Source organism: Podarcis liolepis (genome assembly GCF_965112155.1).
Source record: "Podarcis liolepis genome assembly, chromosome: 8".
NCBI classification, from domain to species: Eukaryota; Metazoa; Chordata; class Lepidosauria; order Squamata; family Lacertidae; genus Podarcis; species Podarcis liolepis.
Genome location: NC_139560.1, coordinates 754,443 through 773,865, shown reverse-complemented (window position 1 = coordinate 773,865; position 19,423 = coordinate 754,443). Strand labels below are relative to the sequence as shown.

General features: G+C 48.7%; 1 protein-coding gene across 1 annotated transcript in view; it reads right to left on the bottom strand.

Annotated features, from left to right (window-relative positions):
• The window catches only part of NUGGC (nuclear GTPase, germinal center associated), a 47,326-nt gene extending 27,903 nt beyond the window's left edge, over positions 1–19,423 (bottom strand). The window contains exons 1-5 of the mRNA XM_083518399.1: positions 19,219–19,423; positions 9,485–9,672; positions 7,372–7,481; positions 6,920–6,991; positions 558–5,424 (exon numbers count right to left, since the gene is read on the bottom strand). Of these exons, the coding sequence (XP_083374525.1) occupies positions 558–5,424; positions 6,920–6,991; positions 7,372–7,481; positions 9,485–9,672; positions 19,219–19,319 (5,338 nt within the window). The 5' untranslated portion in view covers positions 19,320–19,423. The remainder of the gene's footprint in view (positions 1–557; positions 5,425–6,919; positions 6,992–7,371; positions 7,482–9,484; positions 9,673–19,218) is intronic.

The window sequence follows — 19,423 nt, the reverse complement described above, 5'->3', positions numbered from 1 at the left end:
CCTTTTGAATAGGTGACATTTGTCACTATGTCTACGAGCAGACAAATCACACGGTTATGAGACTGTACCATTTCAGACTCCAGATGGGAAGTCTGAAATTCCCACATACCTAGAAAGAACGGGTCCAAGCCATTTCCCATGATTTTCAGGCACTTGTCCAAACAGTTTTGCCTTTGCCCGGTCACTTTCCCCCAGAAAACCCGCTCTTTGGAGCTGAATTGGAGCAAATGTCATTCCAGAGAAAACTCAACTGACATTTGCTCCCATTCAACGGTAAAGAACAGGTTTTCCCAAGAGAAAGAGGCAGAGCAAGTGCAAGTCTGGATGAGCCCTAAATTGCCCTCCACCTCCCATTGCCTCATAATAATAATAATAATAATAATAATAATAATAATAATAATAATATACCACCCATCTGACTGGCTCCCAACAAAAAATTGTAAAAGCCAAATACAGCAGCGCACACTAAAACCTTCCCTGAGCAGGGCTGCCCTGGAGAGACAGGCCCAATCCGTTCTGCCTCCCTTCCCCCTTCAGAAGATGCTTTTGAAACATACCTTGGCATGATGAACCTCCAGGGCTTCTCTCTGGACCAAGGCCCCCTGTCTCCATTTCCATCACCACCTCTTCCTCTTCCTCCTCCTCACCAGCTGTGGGGCTCATAGAGGGGGCAGCCCATCCAGACCCCTCTACGCTGGGAGCCTCGTTGCCGCCCTCTCCCTCGAAGGCGCCACTGTCTTCTTGGAGGTCGTAGGCGTCACATTCCCCGGGAGCAAAGCTGATGGGACAGTCAGGCTCAGACGGGGGGTCACCGCTAGGAGTTGGGGTGCTTTCCCTGGGGGACACAGGCTGATGGGACAGCGTCTGTGGGTCTTCATCAAACCAGTCCATGTCAGAAGTTTCTGGGCCAGAGGAAGAATCTGGTTCCACGTTTGCCTCGGCCCCCTTCCCCACCCAGTCAGAACCCCCTGTGGGGAGCCCATCGCCTTCTGCCCCAGAAGCGTCCTTGCCAGGCGGCCTGGGAGAACGTTCACAGGAGTGAGATTCAGCTGAACTGTTGGAGATGTCAGAGAAGATAAAGTCCCCGCTCTTCTGACTGGGAGCACTTTCTGCCTCAGGGGACTTTGCGGGAGAGCTTGGGGGAGAATTCTGCATCCCCGAACACACGGACAACTGGAAGCTCTCCTCTTCCGAGAAATAGGTGTCCCACACGTTCTCCGGAATAGGGTCGGACGTGTCTTTGTCTTGGTCATGAGAAAGGCTGCCTGACTGGCCAGGGGTTGAGCCTGGTGCATCCAGGGAGGGGTCCTGAGACGGGACTTTGTTGACCTCCTCTTCACCTGAGCTTGGGCATCTCCCAGCCTCTATGATCTCGGCCGACTGGCAATCCTCTCCAGCAGTTTCAGCTTCTTCTGCCATTTCGTTTTCGCTTGCTGGCTTATCGGAGCAAAGTGTGTTTTCAAAGCACCCTCTTGCCTTCTGGGCAAAGCTCTCCCCGTTCTTCTGTTCCGCTTCGCCCAGGGACAGGGTTGCCTGGCTGTCGTGCTGGTTTGGAGGCTTCCCTGCAGCTCTGCCAAAGTGGCCCAGAAGCCCTTCTGGGTTCAGAGGAGCAGGAGGTGTCATGGTCAAAGGATGCAGGCCAGGTGTAGAAGCCCAAACTGAAACAGGATCCAGCAGGCAGAGCCTCTCCTCACACAAAGAACCATTTTCCAAGCTGGTCACCCTGGCGGCCTGATCTTCACTGAAATGTCTTTTTCTGAAGGAAGAGGCCTTTGACTCTTCCTCTTCCTCCTCCTGCAAAAGTCTTCTGCAATGCCCTGAGCCATCAAACTCCCCAGAAGGGTCTGAGCCACCTTCCGGTTGGCACCCATCTCCTGGGCACGGCACTCTTTCCATCTCTTGATGCTGGAGTAGCGGCGCTTCTGCTCCTCCCTTCAGGAAACCTGCCTCTTCTCCTGGAGTGCGGCTGGCAGGTGTTTCACAGCCCGAAGACTCTCTGATTGTTTCTCCATCTTCAAGAGATGCACCTGAGATTCCCACTCTGGGCTGGCCAGGAAACTCATCATCTGCCGGCCGATTGTCTTGAACAAGATGCGAAACAGAATCTCCAGCCGATCCTCCAGGACTCTCCGGGGCCTGATCCTCTGCACCAAATTTGGCATCGCTTTCTGCCAGGCAAGGAGATTCCACAGGAAGGCAGGCGAGATTGACAGCCACAAGGTCAGCTCCTTCGACAGCTCGATCCTCCAGCTCCTCTCTCACCACGGCAGTTCTTGGCAAAGGAGGAGATTTCCCCCCCACGGCCACCTCTGGGTTGTGGGTCTGAGGCACAGCAGCGGAAGCATCTTCTGGGTCACAGCACACCTCGTCGTGGGAAGAATCCTTTTGTTCCAAACCAGCACCCAAGACCCCCGAACCCTCTGGCGGCTCAGCACTTGCGTCACATGACTCCCGAGCTGTGGATTCCTCAGGTAGCTTCCTCCAGGCCTCCTGATTCTCTGAAACACTGCCTGAATGCCAAAGTGGACTTCTCCCTCTCTGAAGGTGGCCTCTGTCCTCCTCCTCCTCCCTTCCAACTTCAGAGTCAGAGAGGAGCAAGCTGAGCTCACGGCCACAAGCGGACTCTGGGACCTCTGCAGGGTCAGTGTGGGTCTCCCTGGGGGCGTCTCCAGCAGGGACCCCCTCTCCAGCCCCAGGGCTCCCAGAGCCAGTGCTAGGAGTGTCCAACGGGAGGCTGCCTTTTCCCTCGGTGCAATGGCAGCTCTCGGGGGTCTGTCCACCCCCTCCCTCCCCAGAGTGGCCCCTTCCTTTCTCTCTTTCGGGGTCGGCCTGCTCAGCAGCCCTGTTTCCTTCACAGGCTTCCTCCCAAACGCTGCCTTCCATGCGGGAGTCTTCAGGGTACAACAGCTCTCTCCCCACATCGGTTCCCCGGGGCTTCACTGCAAAGTTATCTTCCAGATCCTCAGGCTCAGGGCCAGGAGGCTGCAGTTGTCGCTGACCAGGCGCAGGAGACTCTTGCTGGCGTTCCAGGTGGGCAGAGGTCCCAAGGGACTCGTTCTGGTCAGGATCCACCTTCGCCCCATCCGAGCATCCTGCCCTGACACCACACTCTTGGGCCTCGGCTGCACTTTCTTCATTCGGGTCCATACCGTCTTCCCTTTCAATGCCACCTTGGTGGGCCAAAAGGTGACCCTTTTTAGCTTCCAAGCTCCTTCCTGCTTCCTTTCCGCTTGCCTGAGAAGACACCTCTGTGTTTGCACAGCACCTTTCCATGTGGGGGACCCCTCCCTCTTCAAGGTCATCTCCGGGAGGAGGGCACACCCTTGTCTTTCTTCCTGCTGAGTCTGGAGAGGATGGCGCCCAGTTCCCACCAGGGCTTTGGAGGGTCCCTTCAGCCCTGGCGCTGCCAACCATCTCCTCCCGCACCACATCTGGACTCGGATCTCTCTCCAGGCCACCTTCTCCATTGGCTTCATCTTGGCCACCAGCTGCCCTGACGCTCCTTCCTTCCCTCTTCACCTCCCTGCCCTCAGGAAGATCATTGTTGTCCATCTCCTCTTGGCATTCCATCTCACCGTTGATGACACAACTGGACTGTCCGGACAACCCAGCTGCCGACGCACCACTGGTAACAGTTTCAAGCGAAAGCCCATCATATTCACTCATCCCTCCTTCGGCCTCAAGGTTGGAATCAGCAGCACAGTCCTCTGGGCCTCTGTCAGAACTGGCACATGCATCCTCCATTCTCCGTTTGCTCACAACAACAATGTCCTCCCCCCACTCTTCCAAGGGAGGTGTCTTTCTTTTGGAAACAACCCCACAGAAAAGCTTTCCATCAACATCCACTGGATGTCCAAGTGTTTCAACAGACTCTTCAGGGATTGCCCCTCCTGCCAGGGGATGGGTGCTTGAAGGCAATGCGGCCACCACAGAAATCCCCTCTTCATTAGTATCTGGTAGATCTCCTGAAGACAGGATCTCCTGCGTTCCTCCAGAAGATGCCACAGGATCCTTTTCCACTTGTGGGGAGAACTCGCCCTTGGCATGCTGATTGTCAGCTGGGGCACCTATTGCTGAAGTTCTGGGCAGTTGCTGAAGGAGCCCCTCCGTCACCTTGTCCGTGTTTAACTTGCTGCCGTCATCACAAGCCATTCCGCCATGGTCGCCTTCTTTCAAAGGCTCTGCAATCTCTACACCCAACTTCCTTCTTTTTGCACACTCAGTCTGGGTTCCCACTTCGGCATAAGACCGTTTTGCAACGCAGACCTTGCCACTTGCAGCCTCTGCATCCCCCGAGCCCGACTCTGGCTCAAGGAAACTGCCATCTCCAGCAGCAGGACTGTCCATCGCTAGCAGGCTTGCATTTGCAGGGGGCTCCATGTCCATGTTGTCACTGCTGTCAGAAGCCCACTCCTGCAAGCTGATTTCGTCGTCACTCCTCCGGGTCTCACAGGACAGGTTCCTTGGCCGCAAAGCGGGACTCTCTCTCCCGGAGTCAAACTCCTCTTGACTCCACTTTGCAGAAGAGTCACTATCCAGTAAGTCACCATCTGTTTCTTCAGCAGAAGAAAAGTCATCAGAAGCTCTGCTCGCTGCATCCAGCTCAGCCTCTCCTGATTTAGCAGGGAGGTGTGCCAAATTCTGCACAGTGAGGTTGCTTGCCCTGTTTTCTGCCCAGCCAGAAGCTTCAGGTAAGGCCTTCTCCCCACAGCTCTCCTGGTGTTCTTCTCTGGGGCTCTGAATTTCCATTCTGCTTGCAGCCCCTCTGACTTGCGCCTGGGCATCAGGTCCAGCTGTGTCTTCAGGGCCTTGATCCATGTCCACCTCCCTCATCTCTTCAGCGTGGCCAGAGTCACCGGGAACCAGCTCTTCTGTGCTGGAAACAGAGATCTCAGAACCCCCTACCGGAGAGACGCCTGGGACCTGCACCAGATCCTCCGGGAGCCCGGCTGCTGCGCTAACTGATACTCCGCTTTGGGGGTCATCTGCAACGGTCTCCTCGCTGCCACTTGGGGTGGAGGGATTCTTGGATTCTGGACTTCCCTGAGAGAAGGGGAAGTGCGTCGCCTCAAGGCTCCTCCAGGGAGAAGATTCTGCGGTGGTGCGCGAACCCTCCCCAGGCGAAGCAGAACGCAGAAGCAGAGGGACAGGCCTGGGAGCATTTCCTGGGGCAGAAGGAGGCAATGTCCCCAGTGCTGCCTGGCCAGGGGCTTCTGGCAAGCTGGAAGTCAGGCTAAGAGAATTTATGGATGCTGACGATGCAGCTGGAGGCAGGAATGAAGCTGCAGAGGACAGATTGCTGATGGCCAGACGTTGGTGGGCCGAGCCAGACAGAGCGCCAGGTGGGTCCCCTGCGAGTGTGGGTGCAAATCCCATTCTTGAGCTCACTGGCACTGATGCCCCAGCAGATGCCAACGCACGAAGCTAGACGGAAGAAAGGAATCAAGAGGTTAGAATGGAGCATGGGTTACTCACTGCAAAAATGACTTCTTTACAGCACCTCCAGGCCCCTGAAGCTGGGGGTTGTGTCTCTCTATCAGCCCAGTCAAGAAACCTCCGTGGTTATTTTGCATAGCTCCTCCTCCTCCTCCTGGCATCTTGATTGAATGAGGGGTTTACTTATGAGCTGAGCCCAAAGCAGCTTTACAGCAAACATTCAAAACATCTATATACAGAGCACTGGAGATACAAATATGCAACATACAGAGCACGTCAGTTTTCCTTGCTGGCGAAACCCTAGGGAGATTTGAGGACCTGTGAATTCAGCCTATAGAGCAAAACAACCCCAACTGGGTACCAACCTGCACTGACCTAATAAACAAGAAACACATCGGAATGTGTAATGGGAGAACCTAGAGAGGGTGTGGATGTGAGGGTGGCTGTATGAAGAAGAGAAGAGTTTGGATTTGACATCCTGCTTTATCACTACCCGAAGGAGTCTCAAAGCGGCTAACATTCTTCTTTCCCTTCCTCCCCCACAACAAACACTCTGTGAGGTGAGTGGGGCTGAGAGACTTCAGAGAAGTGTGACTGGCCCAAGGTCACCCAGCAGCTGCATGTGGAGGAGCAGGGAAGCGAACCTGGTTCCCCAGATTATGAGTCCACCGCTCTGAACCACCACACCACACTGACTCTCGTTTATGGCTCCATTTGCCATAAAAAGGTCCTAACAGAGAAAGCAACTGCATCGTAGACATTCAGCCTGGGGAAGCTTTTAGGATACCTAAAATACCTCCTTCTTGTGGGATCACAGATCTTTGGGGCAGGAGCCTGGCATCCCTGCCTCAGGTGCCCCAAAACCTCCTATCCACTCTGGCCCTGTCTTAAATTCCCCAGGACATTATACTTAAGGAAGTGAATGCAGACACAAGGCTAAGAGAGCCTGCTTCCTTGCGCATGCCAGAGAGCGGGGAACCTCCAGGCAAGGTTCTGATTCAGCGCTGCAGGGGTCCTCATGTGGTCCCCGTGCCACGCCCATCCGCCCCACACCTGCCGTCACAGGTGGAGTCAGCTCTGGGGCAGGTAAAGGCACGTTGGGGAGGAATAAGCAGGAGCCCGGGGCAAGGGAGACTAACATGCGGACCCTTGTACATTTGGCAACAAGCAGAGGCCCACTTGGGAGGTCCTGAGGGGAGTCGGTCACTGCCTAAAGCAGGGCTGGCCACAAACCCCACTTCTGTGCCCCACACAATCCGAAATCAAAGCATGCAGATAAAGGAAAAACCTTCCCCTGACGCCCTGGGGATGGAGGGCAATGGAGAACTAGGCAGCCCCCCCCCCCACCTGACCAGGTTGCCTGTGGGGGTTGTCACTGGGATTGACTCCCCGCCCCCCAAGTGCTGCTTTACGCCCACCCTCCCCACTGCTGCACCCATGGAGAAAAGAAGATGTCTGGAGTAGAAGGGGTTTTCCACTTTACCCTTCGGGGGAAAGGTCTCCTCTCTCCGCACAGGCCTTGCCTTTGCTCCGCACTGCAGCTGCAGGGCTCAAACTGAAAAGGGAACGAAAGGTGGGAGAAGGAGGATTAATTAACACCAGGAGAGCCCTCCTGGGTCAGCCCACCCAGCCCAGCCTCCTGCTCTCTCCCCAATCAAATGACATTTTGAACATTGCTGTTTCCATGCCCTCCTTGAGCTTGCAGGAATATCCCCCACCAATAAAATAAATGAAGGCGTGAGCAGGGCAGAGGGAGGGCGCATGGGGGGGGCCCTCTGGTCAACTGAGGGAGGGGGTGAGCACACCAAGGGACTCGGGGGCCACACCAAGGAGAGCCACAGGACTAGAGGACCTTTGGAGACCCTCACAACCCTACAATTGTATGATTCTATCTCAAACAGACAGATAAATGTGCAAAGGAAGGCAGAGTCCTACCAAGTAATAAAACGGAGAATTTGGCTGCCGGACGCGACTCCCGGGGTTAACGCTCCTCCAGCAGGGGTGCCCAAAAGTAACCGTATCACCTTCTTGCAACAATACTTTTTCTACGTAGAAATAAGATTTGAAACAATCAGTTTAAAGGTTTAAAAACAACAGCAAATCTCCTTGCCCAGGCTTCTGATCCAAAAGCAAATAAACCAGAAATATGTCTATTTTTTTTCTGTTTTAAAATCTTGTTTCTACCTGTGAGCTGCCGTGAGGTGGTTTATTACTATAAGAATAAAAAACACCAGCCACCCCTCACCAAGCAAAACGAATATTTAATTTTTTACCATTTTATTAAATTTGTATACTGCCCTTCAGCTGTGGATCTCATGGCGGTTCACAACGTAAAGGACCAACTCTTCCTGCTGCAAGGCGAAAAACTGAAAGAGCAAAGCTTCATTTATTTACTGCATTGTATGGACCTTGTATGGGACGCAGGTGGCGCTGTGGTCTAAACCACTGAGCCTAGGGCTTGCCGATCATAAGGTTGGCGGTTCGAATCCCCGCAACGGGGTGAGCTTCCATTGCTCGGTCCCTGCTCCTGCCAACCTAGCAGTTCTAAAGCATGTCAAAAGTGCAAGTACATAAATAGGTATCGCTCGGGCGGGAAGCTAAACGGCGTTTCCGTGCGCTGCTCTGGTTCGCCAGAAGCGGCTTAGTCATGCTGGCCACATGACCTGGAAGCTGTACGCCGGCTCCCTCAGCCAATAAAGCGAGATGAGCGCCACAACCCCAGAGTCGGCCACGACTGGACCTAATGGTCAGGGGTCCCTTTACCTTTCTGGGCCTTGAGGGGAAGGAGGGACAGGTTGCCCACCTCTGCCCACATCCAGAGCCACCCAGGGCTGGAGATTCCAGGGAAGAGAGGACTCCCAACGGCCACGATCCAGAATGGCTCTGCAGCCACAGGAAGTCCTGCTTCTGAATCCCAGTTGCTAGAAACCGCAGGAGGGGAGAGTTGCTCTTGGGTTCAGATCCCGCTCATGAGATCCCCCTGGGGGCACCTTTTGGCCACTGGGTGACCAGATGGGCCACTGGCCTGTTCCTTTGCTCAAGGTCATTTGCTGCTACCCGACAGCAGTTTCCGTGTTGGCCTCCCTTCCTCTCCAAAAGCTGCTCAGACCAACTTTTTCCAATACAGTTGTACCTCGGAATCCGTTCTGGAAGTCCGTTTGACTTCCAAAACGTTCGAAAACCAAGCCGCGGCTTCCAATTGGCTGCAGGAAGCTCCTGCAACCAATCGGAAACCATGTTGGACGTTTGGATTCCAAAGAATGTTCACAGACCGGAACAATCACTTCTGAGTTTGCAGCGTTCAGGAGCCAAAAAGTTTGACTCGCAAGGCGTTTGGGATCCAAGGTATGACTGTAATTATCTGAAGCACATCAGACTTGGGCATAGGTTTGCCCGAGGCCACCCTGTGAGGTTTACAGCAGTGCAGGGACTCAGAGTAGACTTTCAAACATCCAGACAGCCCCAGTGCCCTGCCTGGCACTCTCTCTCGCGGCTGACAGACTTCCTCTGAGCTTAACGCTTTGGGCTTGCTTCTTCATGCAGGAGAGAAGGCTCCTGTCCAGGGACAGAGGCTGCATGGATTTCAGGAAATGACTTCACTCCTCTTTGTTCTTTCCCTAAAGAATCGGGACTGTTCTTGCTTGCCTGGCAAGGCCATTCATTGCGTTGGGGGTTTCCAGAGAGTGAGAGAGGAGGGTGCAGATCCAGGGGCGCTTGTGGGGGGAGCCTGATGCGGGAAGAGCTGCTCATCTTCTGAGCAAAGATGGAGACCCGCCCCCAACTGGGGAACCTTGAGCACAGGGTGACGGGGTTGGCACAGATGTGTGCAAACCATATCTAATTCTGATTTCTGCTAGACATGACGCTTGTTGCCATAACCTAGATATTTTATTTCGCCTCCACGGCTAAAGGATGTGTAGAAACATGTTCTCAATGGGAAGCATTACAAATGTCACCGCCTGGTGATTTTGGATGAAGAGTGATACTCAAATTTATTAAGAAGAAATCATTTAATAAAGTTTCCTTGTGTCTTGGCCACAGCACTCACCGCTGATCCGGACGTCATTGATATACACCCCGGTTAGGCTGGAATCCACGAGCTTGTAGGCCCCAGCCGTGCGGATCACCCGGGCGTGGATGCGGGAGATGTACTCGCGACTCCTCTGGGCAGCGGAGCTGAGGAAGGCGTCCACGGCGGCCACGCTTCGGCCAACCAGCGTGACAGTGTTAGGGAAACTTGCAGGGGAGAGAAAGAGAAAGGGGGTGGGTACTGGGGGTCCTGTTATTTTCTGGTACTGGGGGTCATGTTATTGGACGGCAACAGCAGTGGGTGGGTGGGTGTGGGGTGGTGTCTGTGGGGAGGGAGGAAATCAATACTGTGCAATAGGACTGGGTGGTATCTGGTTTTCAACACTGTGATATATCGCAAGCTAAGCATCACAATATATCAATATATCATTATGTCTGAAATAAAGATAAAGGTATGTAGACGCATAGCATCTTAAAAAGCAGACATCACCTTGCCAACAAAGGTCCGTATAGTTAAAGCTCTGGTTTTCCCAGTCGTGATGTATGGAAATGAGAGCTGGACCATAAAGAAGGCTGATCGCCGAAGAATGGATGCTTTTGAATTCTGGTGCTGGAGGAGACTCTTGAGAGTCCCATGGACGGCAAGAAGATCAAACCTATCCATTCTGAAGGAAATCAGCCCTGAGTGCTCACTGGGAGGACAGATCCTGAAGCTGAGGCTCCAAGACTTTGGCCACTTCATGAGAAGAGAAGACTCCCTGGAAAAGACCCCGATGTTGGGAAGGATTGAGGGCACAAGGAGAAGGGGACGACAGAAGACAAGATGGTTGGACAGTGTTCTCGAAGCTACCAGCATGAGTTTGACCAAACTGCGGGAGGCAGTGGAAGACAGGAGGGCCTGGCGTGCTCTGGTCCAGGGGGTCACGAGGAGGCGGACACAACTAAACAACAACAAATGTAGACACATTGACTGGCTTCATGCTTTTTCCCAAATTGTGATTTTTGCTAAACACCCCCCCACACGCACACACAATTTGTGGTATGTTGCCAGGCCAAAAATTATGAAACCGATATCATGATATGGACTTCAAAGTGGTTTCGGACGATATATTTCCTAGCCCTAACACACATCATGATTCACAACATATTGCCAGATCAAAAATTATGAAACCGGTATCACGATATTGATACGGAACGGAAGGGGGGGGGGCTCCTTTCCCCCTTCCTTCTAGGAACATCCGAGGCCCCGCTTATTCCTATGGCCCCGCTTTAGCCAATCACAGACCTCCTGTTACAATGTATCCATTCTGTTTCTGCTTTTGCCCTATAGTACAGAATGGGTTTGAAATCATTGAAATCTTTAAAAATTGATATAAAATCAACCGTAACTCCAATTTCTTCGCTCTCAGTGTCATTCAACTCAGTTCCCCGTGGACTCCATAATGCTATCCCTACTTCCATAATCCCCGAAGCGGCAGGTCACGTACGCAGGAACTTCTTAATTTGCCAAACCTTCCCTCTAGGCAATATTAGGTGGCAGACGATGCATATCTCTGACCCATTGTCTTGCCACCACCGGTACTCAATAAATGTGTATCTATGTATATTTCCCGCTCCGCATATCCCCCCTCCCTCATCCGAAAATGCTAATTAATGTAATCCCACCTTTTCATAATGTATTCATGACGTGTAAAGTATATTCATGATGTAACTTGTGAAACCCAACCTTCCCATAATGTATTCGTGACGTTTCATGCACTGTATTCTGGGATATGGAGGGAAATTTCAAAAGTTCATGTCACCCCTTTCTCTGGGTTCAATCTCGCCTTGAACCTATTGCGCAATAAACTTGGATCTTCTGCAGTTTGCTCCTGCGTCCGGCTGAGCTCATTTTCTTCCGCAGGGACCCACGGACTTAGTCCGATGAGCTGGGTGGCAGAGTAACACTGCACCCAGATTTTTCCGTAACAGTTGGCGCCGCAACGTGGGGCTTGCGGTTCTCCCGAGCTGCTGACTGGGGGCCCCGAAATCTTCAGCCGGCTCCGGGCCATTTTGCCTGGGAAGATCCTTTTGGACCCCCAGCCATCTTCTGGGCGGTAATCGAAAGCCCTAGGAGTTCAGCCGGGGAGCAAAAGAGGGATCCAGCCGGCTTATTCATCGATCCCGGGATCATCATAGAAGACGCGTGAGTATAAGGAAAAAGGAAAATCCAGTGCACTGGTGGGAAGGGGGTGGAATCTCCTGGCAACTGAATTCTCTGCCCTCCTCTCTATCGCTCCTTCTTGCCTTTCTCTTGGTCCGGTTAGTGAGAGAGACCGTGGACCGCTGCTCAACCCGAAAGGGGGGTTCTGAGCTCTATCTCTTTTCCTTAAAATCTCCAGCCAGCCGCACCAATTGGGAGCCCGAAAGTAAGACGGTGAGACCCGGCTTGGAAAGACAGCCGACTCTCCGCAACGGGCATCTCAGTTGAAAGCAAGGGGTTGGAGTTCTCTTTCCGAACTTCCCGAGCGTCCTTGCTAGGGGGCAGGAAGTGGTCTTGCTTTCTATCCCAATCCCAGCCGCACTGGTCGGTAACACGTGTATCGTGCGTGAGCCCGCTTCCAAAAGCAAGGGGGATTTTCAGTTCGAAATTCTATCCAGGGATCACCCGATCTGGCACCGCATGGCGCGGGCGTCCAGTAGGGCCCCTTTTCCTGAGATGTGACGATAGGTAGGAGGTTGCCAGGAGGGATAGCCCATGAGGAATTGGGCAGGACCGGCAGAGTGGAAAGAGACCCCAGGTTATAGGAAATAAGGAAATAGGAAAGGGAACGCAAGGAACCGGATAGCTAGAGCTCTCTAAAACCCACTAAGGAAGTTGCCAGGCAACTAGAAGCCCCTTCTCCTCTTTACTATACGTCCCTGTACTAAGCATACCAAACCCCTAGACATACCAATCCTAATCAACCCCTCTCTTTCCCCCTTCTCTATCCCAGACACCCCCCCAAAATAAAGGAAAAAGCAAAAAAGCAACAACAGCAACGCATGCATCTATAAAGGGGTACCCAGTCGACCAAGCGTTATGAGCCCTACCAGTTTGATTAACTGGTGGTGTGTTTGAAGAGGCAAGGAGGCTCATAAAACCATGTGGGACCTTCCTACTAATTTCACTTAATGAAGTCAGAGGTAGTGGCTCAACTCCTTGCAATAACCAACTAAAGGATGAGAATATATCTGTTTATATGTTACATGTTGTCTGTTATGTGTGTTGTCTGTTAATACATACATGAGAATATGTATGTTTACATGTTGTCTGTTATGTGTGTTGCCTGTTCCTTCTGTCTCTGGCAGACTGCTTTTCTTAAGTGTGCATAGTTTAAACTGCAAGCTTGCTTCAAAATTTAAATCTAAGGAAGCCATGCTGGATCTTAGCAGTCCTAAATAAGACAAGATGAGAATGAAGTGTGCAAATGTTTACCCCACCTCTTGCTTTGCCCCAACTTTTGAGATTGTGAGTCTACAGTCTTATTTTGGAAGGTGATGATAACCTAATGTTTCTGCTGCAAAAGCCTAGTTGAGCACAACTGCTCGCTCAAGCTAAAATGCAGTGTATGTATTTCATTAAGCGTATGCCCATAAAAGTATGGTGTTCATTCTAAGAAAATATTTGAGTCCAGTTTTAACTTTGATCTGGTTGGACAGAAGAGTTATTGTAAGGCTCCTGATATCAGTCTCTATAAGACGTCCTGGCCTCTTTTCTTAGAAAATGCCCCCCCCCCTTGTTTCATTCTGTCTCTTTCAGGTTTTTTTTTTCCCTTCTCCTTCTTATTCTGTGCCAGGTAAATTTACTCCCGAGTAAGCTTCCTTTAAAGGAAACTGCAAAGGTAGGGGGGGCATAGATTAGGCTTACTATTCCTCTGCAAGTTCAGGAAAAATTGTCACTTTTGTATTCCTTTTAAATCAAATCTATGGCTGTTTTAACTATGCTTTATAAGAGATCCTCTCCCTATCTTAGGAAAAATGTTCACTTCAGTCTTTAAAGATAATTTATCTAGGAACTTTCACTCTTTAGTCTAAGGAAGTAAACACTCACTCAAACTAGCTTCAAGATCTGCTAAAAGGGTTGGGTACTTTTATTTTCCTCTTCCTTAGTACATGATAGGCGCATGGCTTGTGGTCTCTTCCCCAGTTGTGTCTGTGTACATAAGTATGTGTGTGTCTCTCTGGTAGTACAAATCTTGCTATGAACCCTGTATTTTAGGGTTGGACTAGATGACCCCAGGTCCCTTTCAACTTTCCCAATTTGTAGCTGATGTGTTGAAATTCAGCCCAGATTTGCTCGTGATGTTTGAAACAGAACTGGTGATATCAGGCATTTGAGTGATTACAGTATTTATCATTTTGTCTACTATTAAAAAAAAAAAATCAAACTTAAAAGTCTATTAAAAGTTTAAGCACATAAAAATTCATATAGTTAAGTAGAATTAGCCTTGACCATGACTGAGAATGTTAAAAAAAACTAAATAAAAAATCCTATGAATTCTAACTCTCTGGCCATTTTTACTCATAAATAAGAGAGCAGTTGATTGTTCCGCGAATGGCCAGAGGGATATTAGCCCTTTCCTGTACATAAAGGAAGCAGACTCCTTTGCTTGGGCTGAATGGTGAATACTTGAATTGCTGAGTTTCTCTTTTTTGTTTTAAAATCTAACCCTATTTTTAAAATCTACTCCTTACCTTTCCCTTCCTTATTCTAATTGAGCCAAAAGATGCAACATTTTCAATGGTATAAAAGGTTTGCTGAGGCATGAACTCTGCACATGCACAGAGGCTAGATCAGCTTACAAAAGAGAGAGAGAGAGAGAGAAAGGAGGGGGGGAGAGAGAAGGTTTGGAGAGCCTGAAACCTATACAAATTTCCTTATGTAAAACCTTGAACCATTGAGGGAAATCACCCTTAATGTGTTTTGCTCCAGGGCTACTTAAGACAATAAAGTTAAGTACTGGACATGCCAAATTCTTTTCACAGGTAAATATCAAAGCACTCCCACTGTGAGTTCCTCTCTTGAGTAGTTCCCCCCCCCCATGGGATTTAAATTTTATAAGTTTTTTTTGTGTGTGTGTGTGTGTGTATGTGTATATGCCTATGCATTTTAGGAACAGCATTTCCTGACAAACCTCTCACATGAAAATTTTTTCCCTTTCAACAGGTGTGTATATGCCTATACATTTTAGGAACAGCATTTCCTGACAGACCTCTCACATGAAATAATTTTCCTTTTTAACAGAGTGTCCTTTCTTTTCTCCCACAGCACAAATGATAATGAGGGGATGCAAACAGTGATTTAAATACTCTATAAAAAGTAATTGCATTTGTTTTTCTTTTGTCTTTCTTCCCTTAAAGCCAAACAGTCACTTTCTTTCTGTTCAGCAAAACAAGTCTGAATCCCTGCTATATTAGTTGATTTCCTTCTATCTCTTTGTGGCTTTGACATTTTTTTTAGGTTACAAATAATCTGTTTTCGTTTATTAAGTTCGTTTTATTAGTTCTTCCATTATATATATGAAATTAATCGAAGCACAACCAAACATTGTTTGTGGAATGGTATTTGTTTACCTTTGGCCTGAGCATTTCTTACTAATTCTGTCATTTTGGCTAGTGCAAGGTACCTGCACAACTTTAAATTGCCATTCATTTTTATTGGTATTAACTCATTTCCCAGTATTCCGCTATTAACATTACAGCTGATGTCACATCAAGAAACACTTTTATTTTCATTTGGGATGTTAGAATGCCAAAACAGATTACTTCAGGTTACTTATTAATGGTGTGTCTTAGCATTTATTTATTTTTGGTTCCTCATAGCTCATTTTGTGTGTGTGTGTTCTACTTTAGGGACATGTTCATCACATGCTGAAAGTCAGTTTCATGAAGTTCTTTTATCAGATAGCACATGGTGAATTTTAAGTTTTTCCCCATTGTTTTCCCATTTTTTTCAGTCTAGTAGTAATCTGCGTGGTTTTGATAATATATTTAATAATAATTCTTTTCTAAATCTGATGTCCTTGTGTCAAGTTTGTTTTCATCTGACTGGTAATCTAATTTTTTGCTTTCTTTTGTATTTTTTAACCTTTGTATTTTTTACAGTTCTCTTTCTATACATGTGGAGTAATTTTTATTTTATAATATGAAAAGAACAACAACAAAAACTAAGTGAAGGAAAGCAAACAAACTTAGCAGATAATAACAGTAATTATGTGGAAATGTGATAATAAATAATAATAAATAATTTTATTTATATCCTGCCCTCCCCAGCCGAAGCTGGGCTCAGGGCGGCTAACAACAATCAAAATAGTCCAATAATGATAATGAATAAAATGTTTAATCCACTAAGATTGTTATTATTTGCAGCTTCCCATGGAAACTGGAGGACATCCTTTTTGCCTTTTGCCCCTTCCTTGTCTGTGTCTTTAAGTCTCCCCAAAAACCCTGCCCCCTTACAGGATATCACTTCTACAGATGTGCAATGATGAAAAGGAGCAACAACCCCTCAGTTCTTCGCCATCACAAGACCAGCAACACCAGAGTTTTCAAAGTGCCCACAGCTATCTCTTTCAAAGGATATAGACTGAGGGGGGAGTGGGGCTGACAAAGGGGGGAGGAGTTGAACTGACAAAGGGGGGAGGAGTTGAATTGCAAGGACATTTTCTCACTTTTGAAACTCAAGCCTCTGTGCTCCAGGATTCAAAAGATACATATGTAAAAGATCACAATTGTGTCAAGATATGCAACAGATATTTAATTATTTTGTTTTGTATTATGTGTTATTATGTAAGAATGTTGAAATGTGTCTGACAGTGTGATTTCCACAAAGGGGGGCAATTTATTGTGTGTAATTGTTTTTATGTTTTATGTCTTATTGCTTACACACCAATGGAGAATTCTCATGCATTTTATACTTTCTAATAGCTCACACTATTGTGTAGTCCAATGTTTAGATAACCACAATTCGTTGTCCCACCTGGCACTATGCCAACCTTCCCTACCCATTTTAAAAAATGTGCTAAAACTTGCTTTACCAAGGAGAAGCTTCTAAGAAACATGAAGGTGGATATGCTTTGGTTTAGCAGGAATGATTTCTTATAGACTTAAATTGACTTATTTGGACAACTGCCCTTGTTAAGAATGGTTTTCTTTTAACAGATTGGTTTGAAGAGTTGAGAACCATGGGGCAAGATAAATTCAAATTGGACTCAGTTTGAATTGGGCAAGTGTATCCAGGCTGCAATTGGCCTTTTGGTCCTTTAAGTGCAAGTGAGCAACCCCCATGCGTGCAAAACCACAGCCTATAATAGAATCCCATAGCTAAAGGCCAAGGCGAAGACCTCTCCCTCACGAGATGCCCAAACCTGTGCCAGCTATGGTGAATGCCAGGCGACATGGTTAAATGAAAGCCCTGAGGGGATTCAACAGACAGGATGTGTTGCTGTAGCACTATGTCAGTGTGAGACCACAGAAGAGCTACCTTGACACCTGAGAACACACAAATGGCGGGGGGGAAGCCAACTGCATTTTTCAGTCAATTAGACCTTCCTGCTAGGTGTAAAGCATAAAACACTATTGAGAATGCCACAACTAATTTAGCAACAAAATACAAGAGGTGTTCTTTATATAATACCCTATATGCAGCTACCTGCACTGCTATACTTGCAAATGACCGTAAGAGGCATGGCTTGCAAGTCCCTTTCAGGTTTGCATAAAGCCACACATCCCATTCACCGAGATTTAGGGTGCGGAGAAAAGATTTGCAAGTTCTTACAGAACTTTAATGCAAATCTATCTCCGAATGGGGGACTGATACGGAACGGAAGGGGGGGGGCTCCTTTCCCCCTTCCTTCTAGGAACATCCGAGGCCCCGCTTATTCCTATGGCCCCGCTTTAGCCAATCACAGACCTCCTGTTACAATGTATCCATTCTGTTTCTGCTTTTGCCCTATAGTACAGAATGGGTTTGAAATCATTGAAATCTTTAAAAATTGATATAAAATCAACCGTAACTCCAATTTCTTCGCTCTCAGTGTCATTCAACTCAGTTCCCCGTGGACTCCATAATGCTATCCCTACTTCCATAATCCCCGAAGCGGCAGGTCACGTACGCAGGAACTTCTTAATTTGCCAAACCTTCCCTCTAGGCAATATTAGGTGGCAGACGATGCATATCTCTGACCCATTGTCTTGCCACCACCGGTACTCAATAAATGTGTATCTATGTATATTTCCCGCTCCGCATATCCCCCCTCCCTCATCCGAAAATGCTAATTAATGTAATCCCACCTTTTCATAATGTATTCATGACGTGTAAAGTATATTCATGATGTAACTTGTGAAACCCAACCTTCCCATAATGTATTCGTGACGTTTCATGCACTGTATTCTGGGATATGGAGGGAAATTTCAAAAGTTCATGTCACCCCTTTCTCTGGGTTCAATCTCGCCTTGAACCTATTGCGCAATAAACTTGGATCTTCTGCAGTTTGCTCCTGCGTCCGGCTGAGCTCATTTTCTTCCGCAGGGACCCACGGACTTAGTCCGATGAGCTGGGTGGCAGAGTAACACTGCACCCAGATTTTTCCGTAACAGTATGGACTTCAAACCAATTTGGAATGAAATATTGCTATACCGCCCAGCCCTCCTGTGTGATCCCCACAGTAAGAACCCACAGGACGTCGGCGCTTTTTCACAAGAAGCATGAAGTTGCCTGCAGTTGTGGGGGAAGGGGGGAAAGCAGCCATTGCTGAGCTCCTTCTCGCTTTTGCATTACTTCCTGCCCCCCCCCCCCCGCATGCATTTTGCGCCTGGCACTCCCAGCCCTTCCTCAAATGCTGAAATCTTCTTGCTGGTCCAGAAAGCCTGGCAGCTTGAGCAAGGGAAACACCAGAGAGGAATGTGGAGGAGAACAAAGCAGGAGCGCAAAGAGGCCGAACACAAGGCATCACGTCCTCAAGGCAACCCCAGCAGCCCCAGGCAGAGAAAGCCCCTCCATGGTGAAATAAACGAAAATCTGGCCTTATTCCCTTAAGGGGGACACAAGAGCCCTTATAGAGTCCTTTGCAGGTTCTCCATCGGTCAGAGAAAATAACAGAGGCCAACCAGAGAACATTGAGAAGCAAAGCAGCTAGTAAGCCTGATCTTTATTGATCTGTTGCAACAGGGTGCCCCCTTCACACGCAGGAGAAGCAGGAGGATCCAGAACCAAGGCGTGCCCGCCCTTATACAGACATTTTAAATTGCCAGCCCTGGAGTCCAAGACCACCCCCAGACACATCATTCCTACATCACAGAATCCATTTACAACAGAAATCTGAGTGCATCGTTTATCTCCTGTCTGGCAGGTTACCTCTTAATGCTCACTTGACTGGATACCCTGGGGAGCTTGGCCAGTCTTTGGTAATGATAAATACTTAGTTCCTGAGCCAGATCACAGGCTCACCCTATTCATACACAGACATACCCTTAAGACAGGATTTGTGAATGAAAAGACAATGGGGAGGCTTTTCCATTTTCCTTTGACCTTGCAGAGAAAACATCTGGTCAGTCTGGGAGCCAAAATGGTTCCAGGGATGTTTTCCTGTGCTGCTTGAGACATGTGATTTATATATTTATGTATGTGTTTGCTTGGTACGTTTATGAACATTTATTATATATATATATATGACCTTAATTTTTTTATTTCAATGGACACATCCCTCAGCCAGGACCACCCAGGCTACTTACTGGATGAAGTCAGCATGGTCCGGGGCTGCAGCTCGGCGGCCGATCCTGCGCAGGTGACAGGGTCTCTGTCCCTCACGGCAGGGCTGGCAGGGGGCTGGCATTTCAGGAGAGTCCCGCTTGCTCAGCAACCAACTTGCAGGAGGGCAGGTGCTGGGGAAAAGCAGCCAAGGTTTCTGTCCCTCGTTCTGTTAAGAGAAAGCAAAAG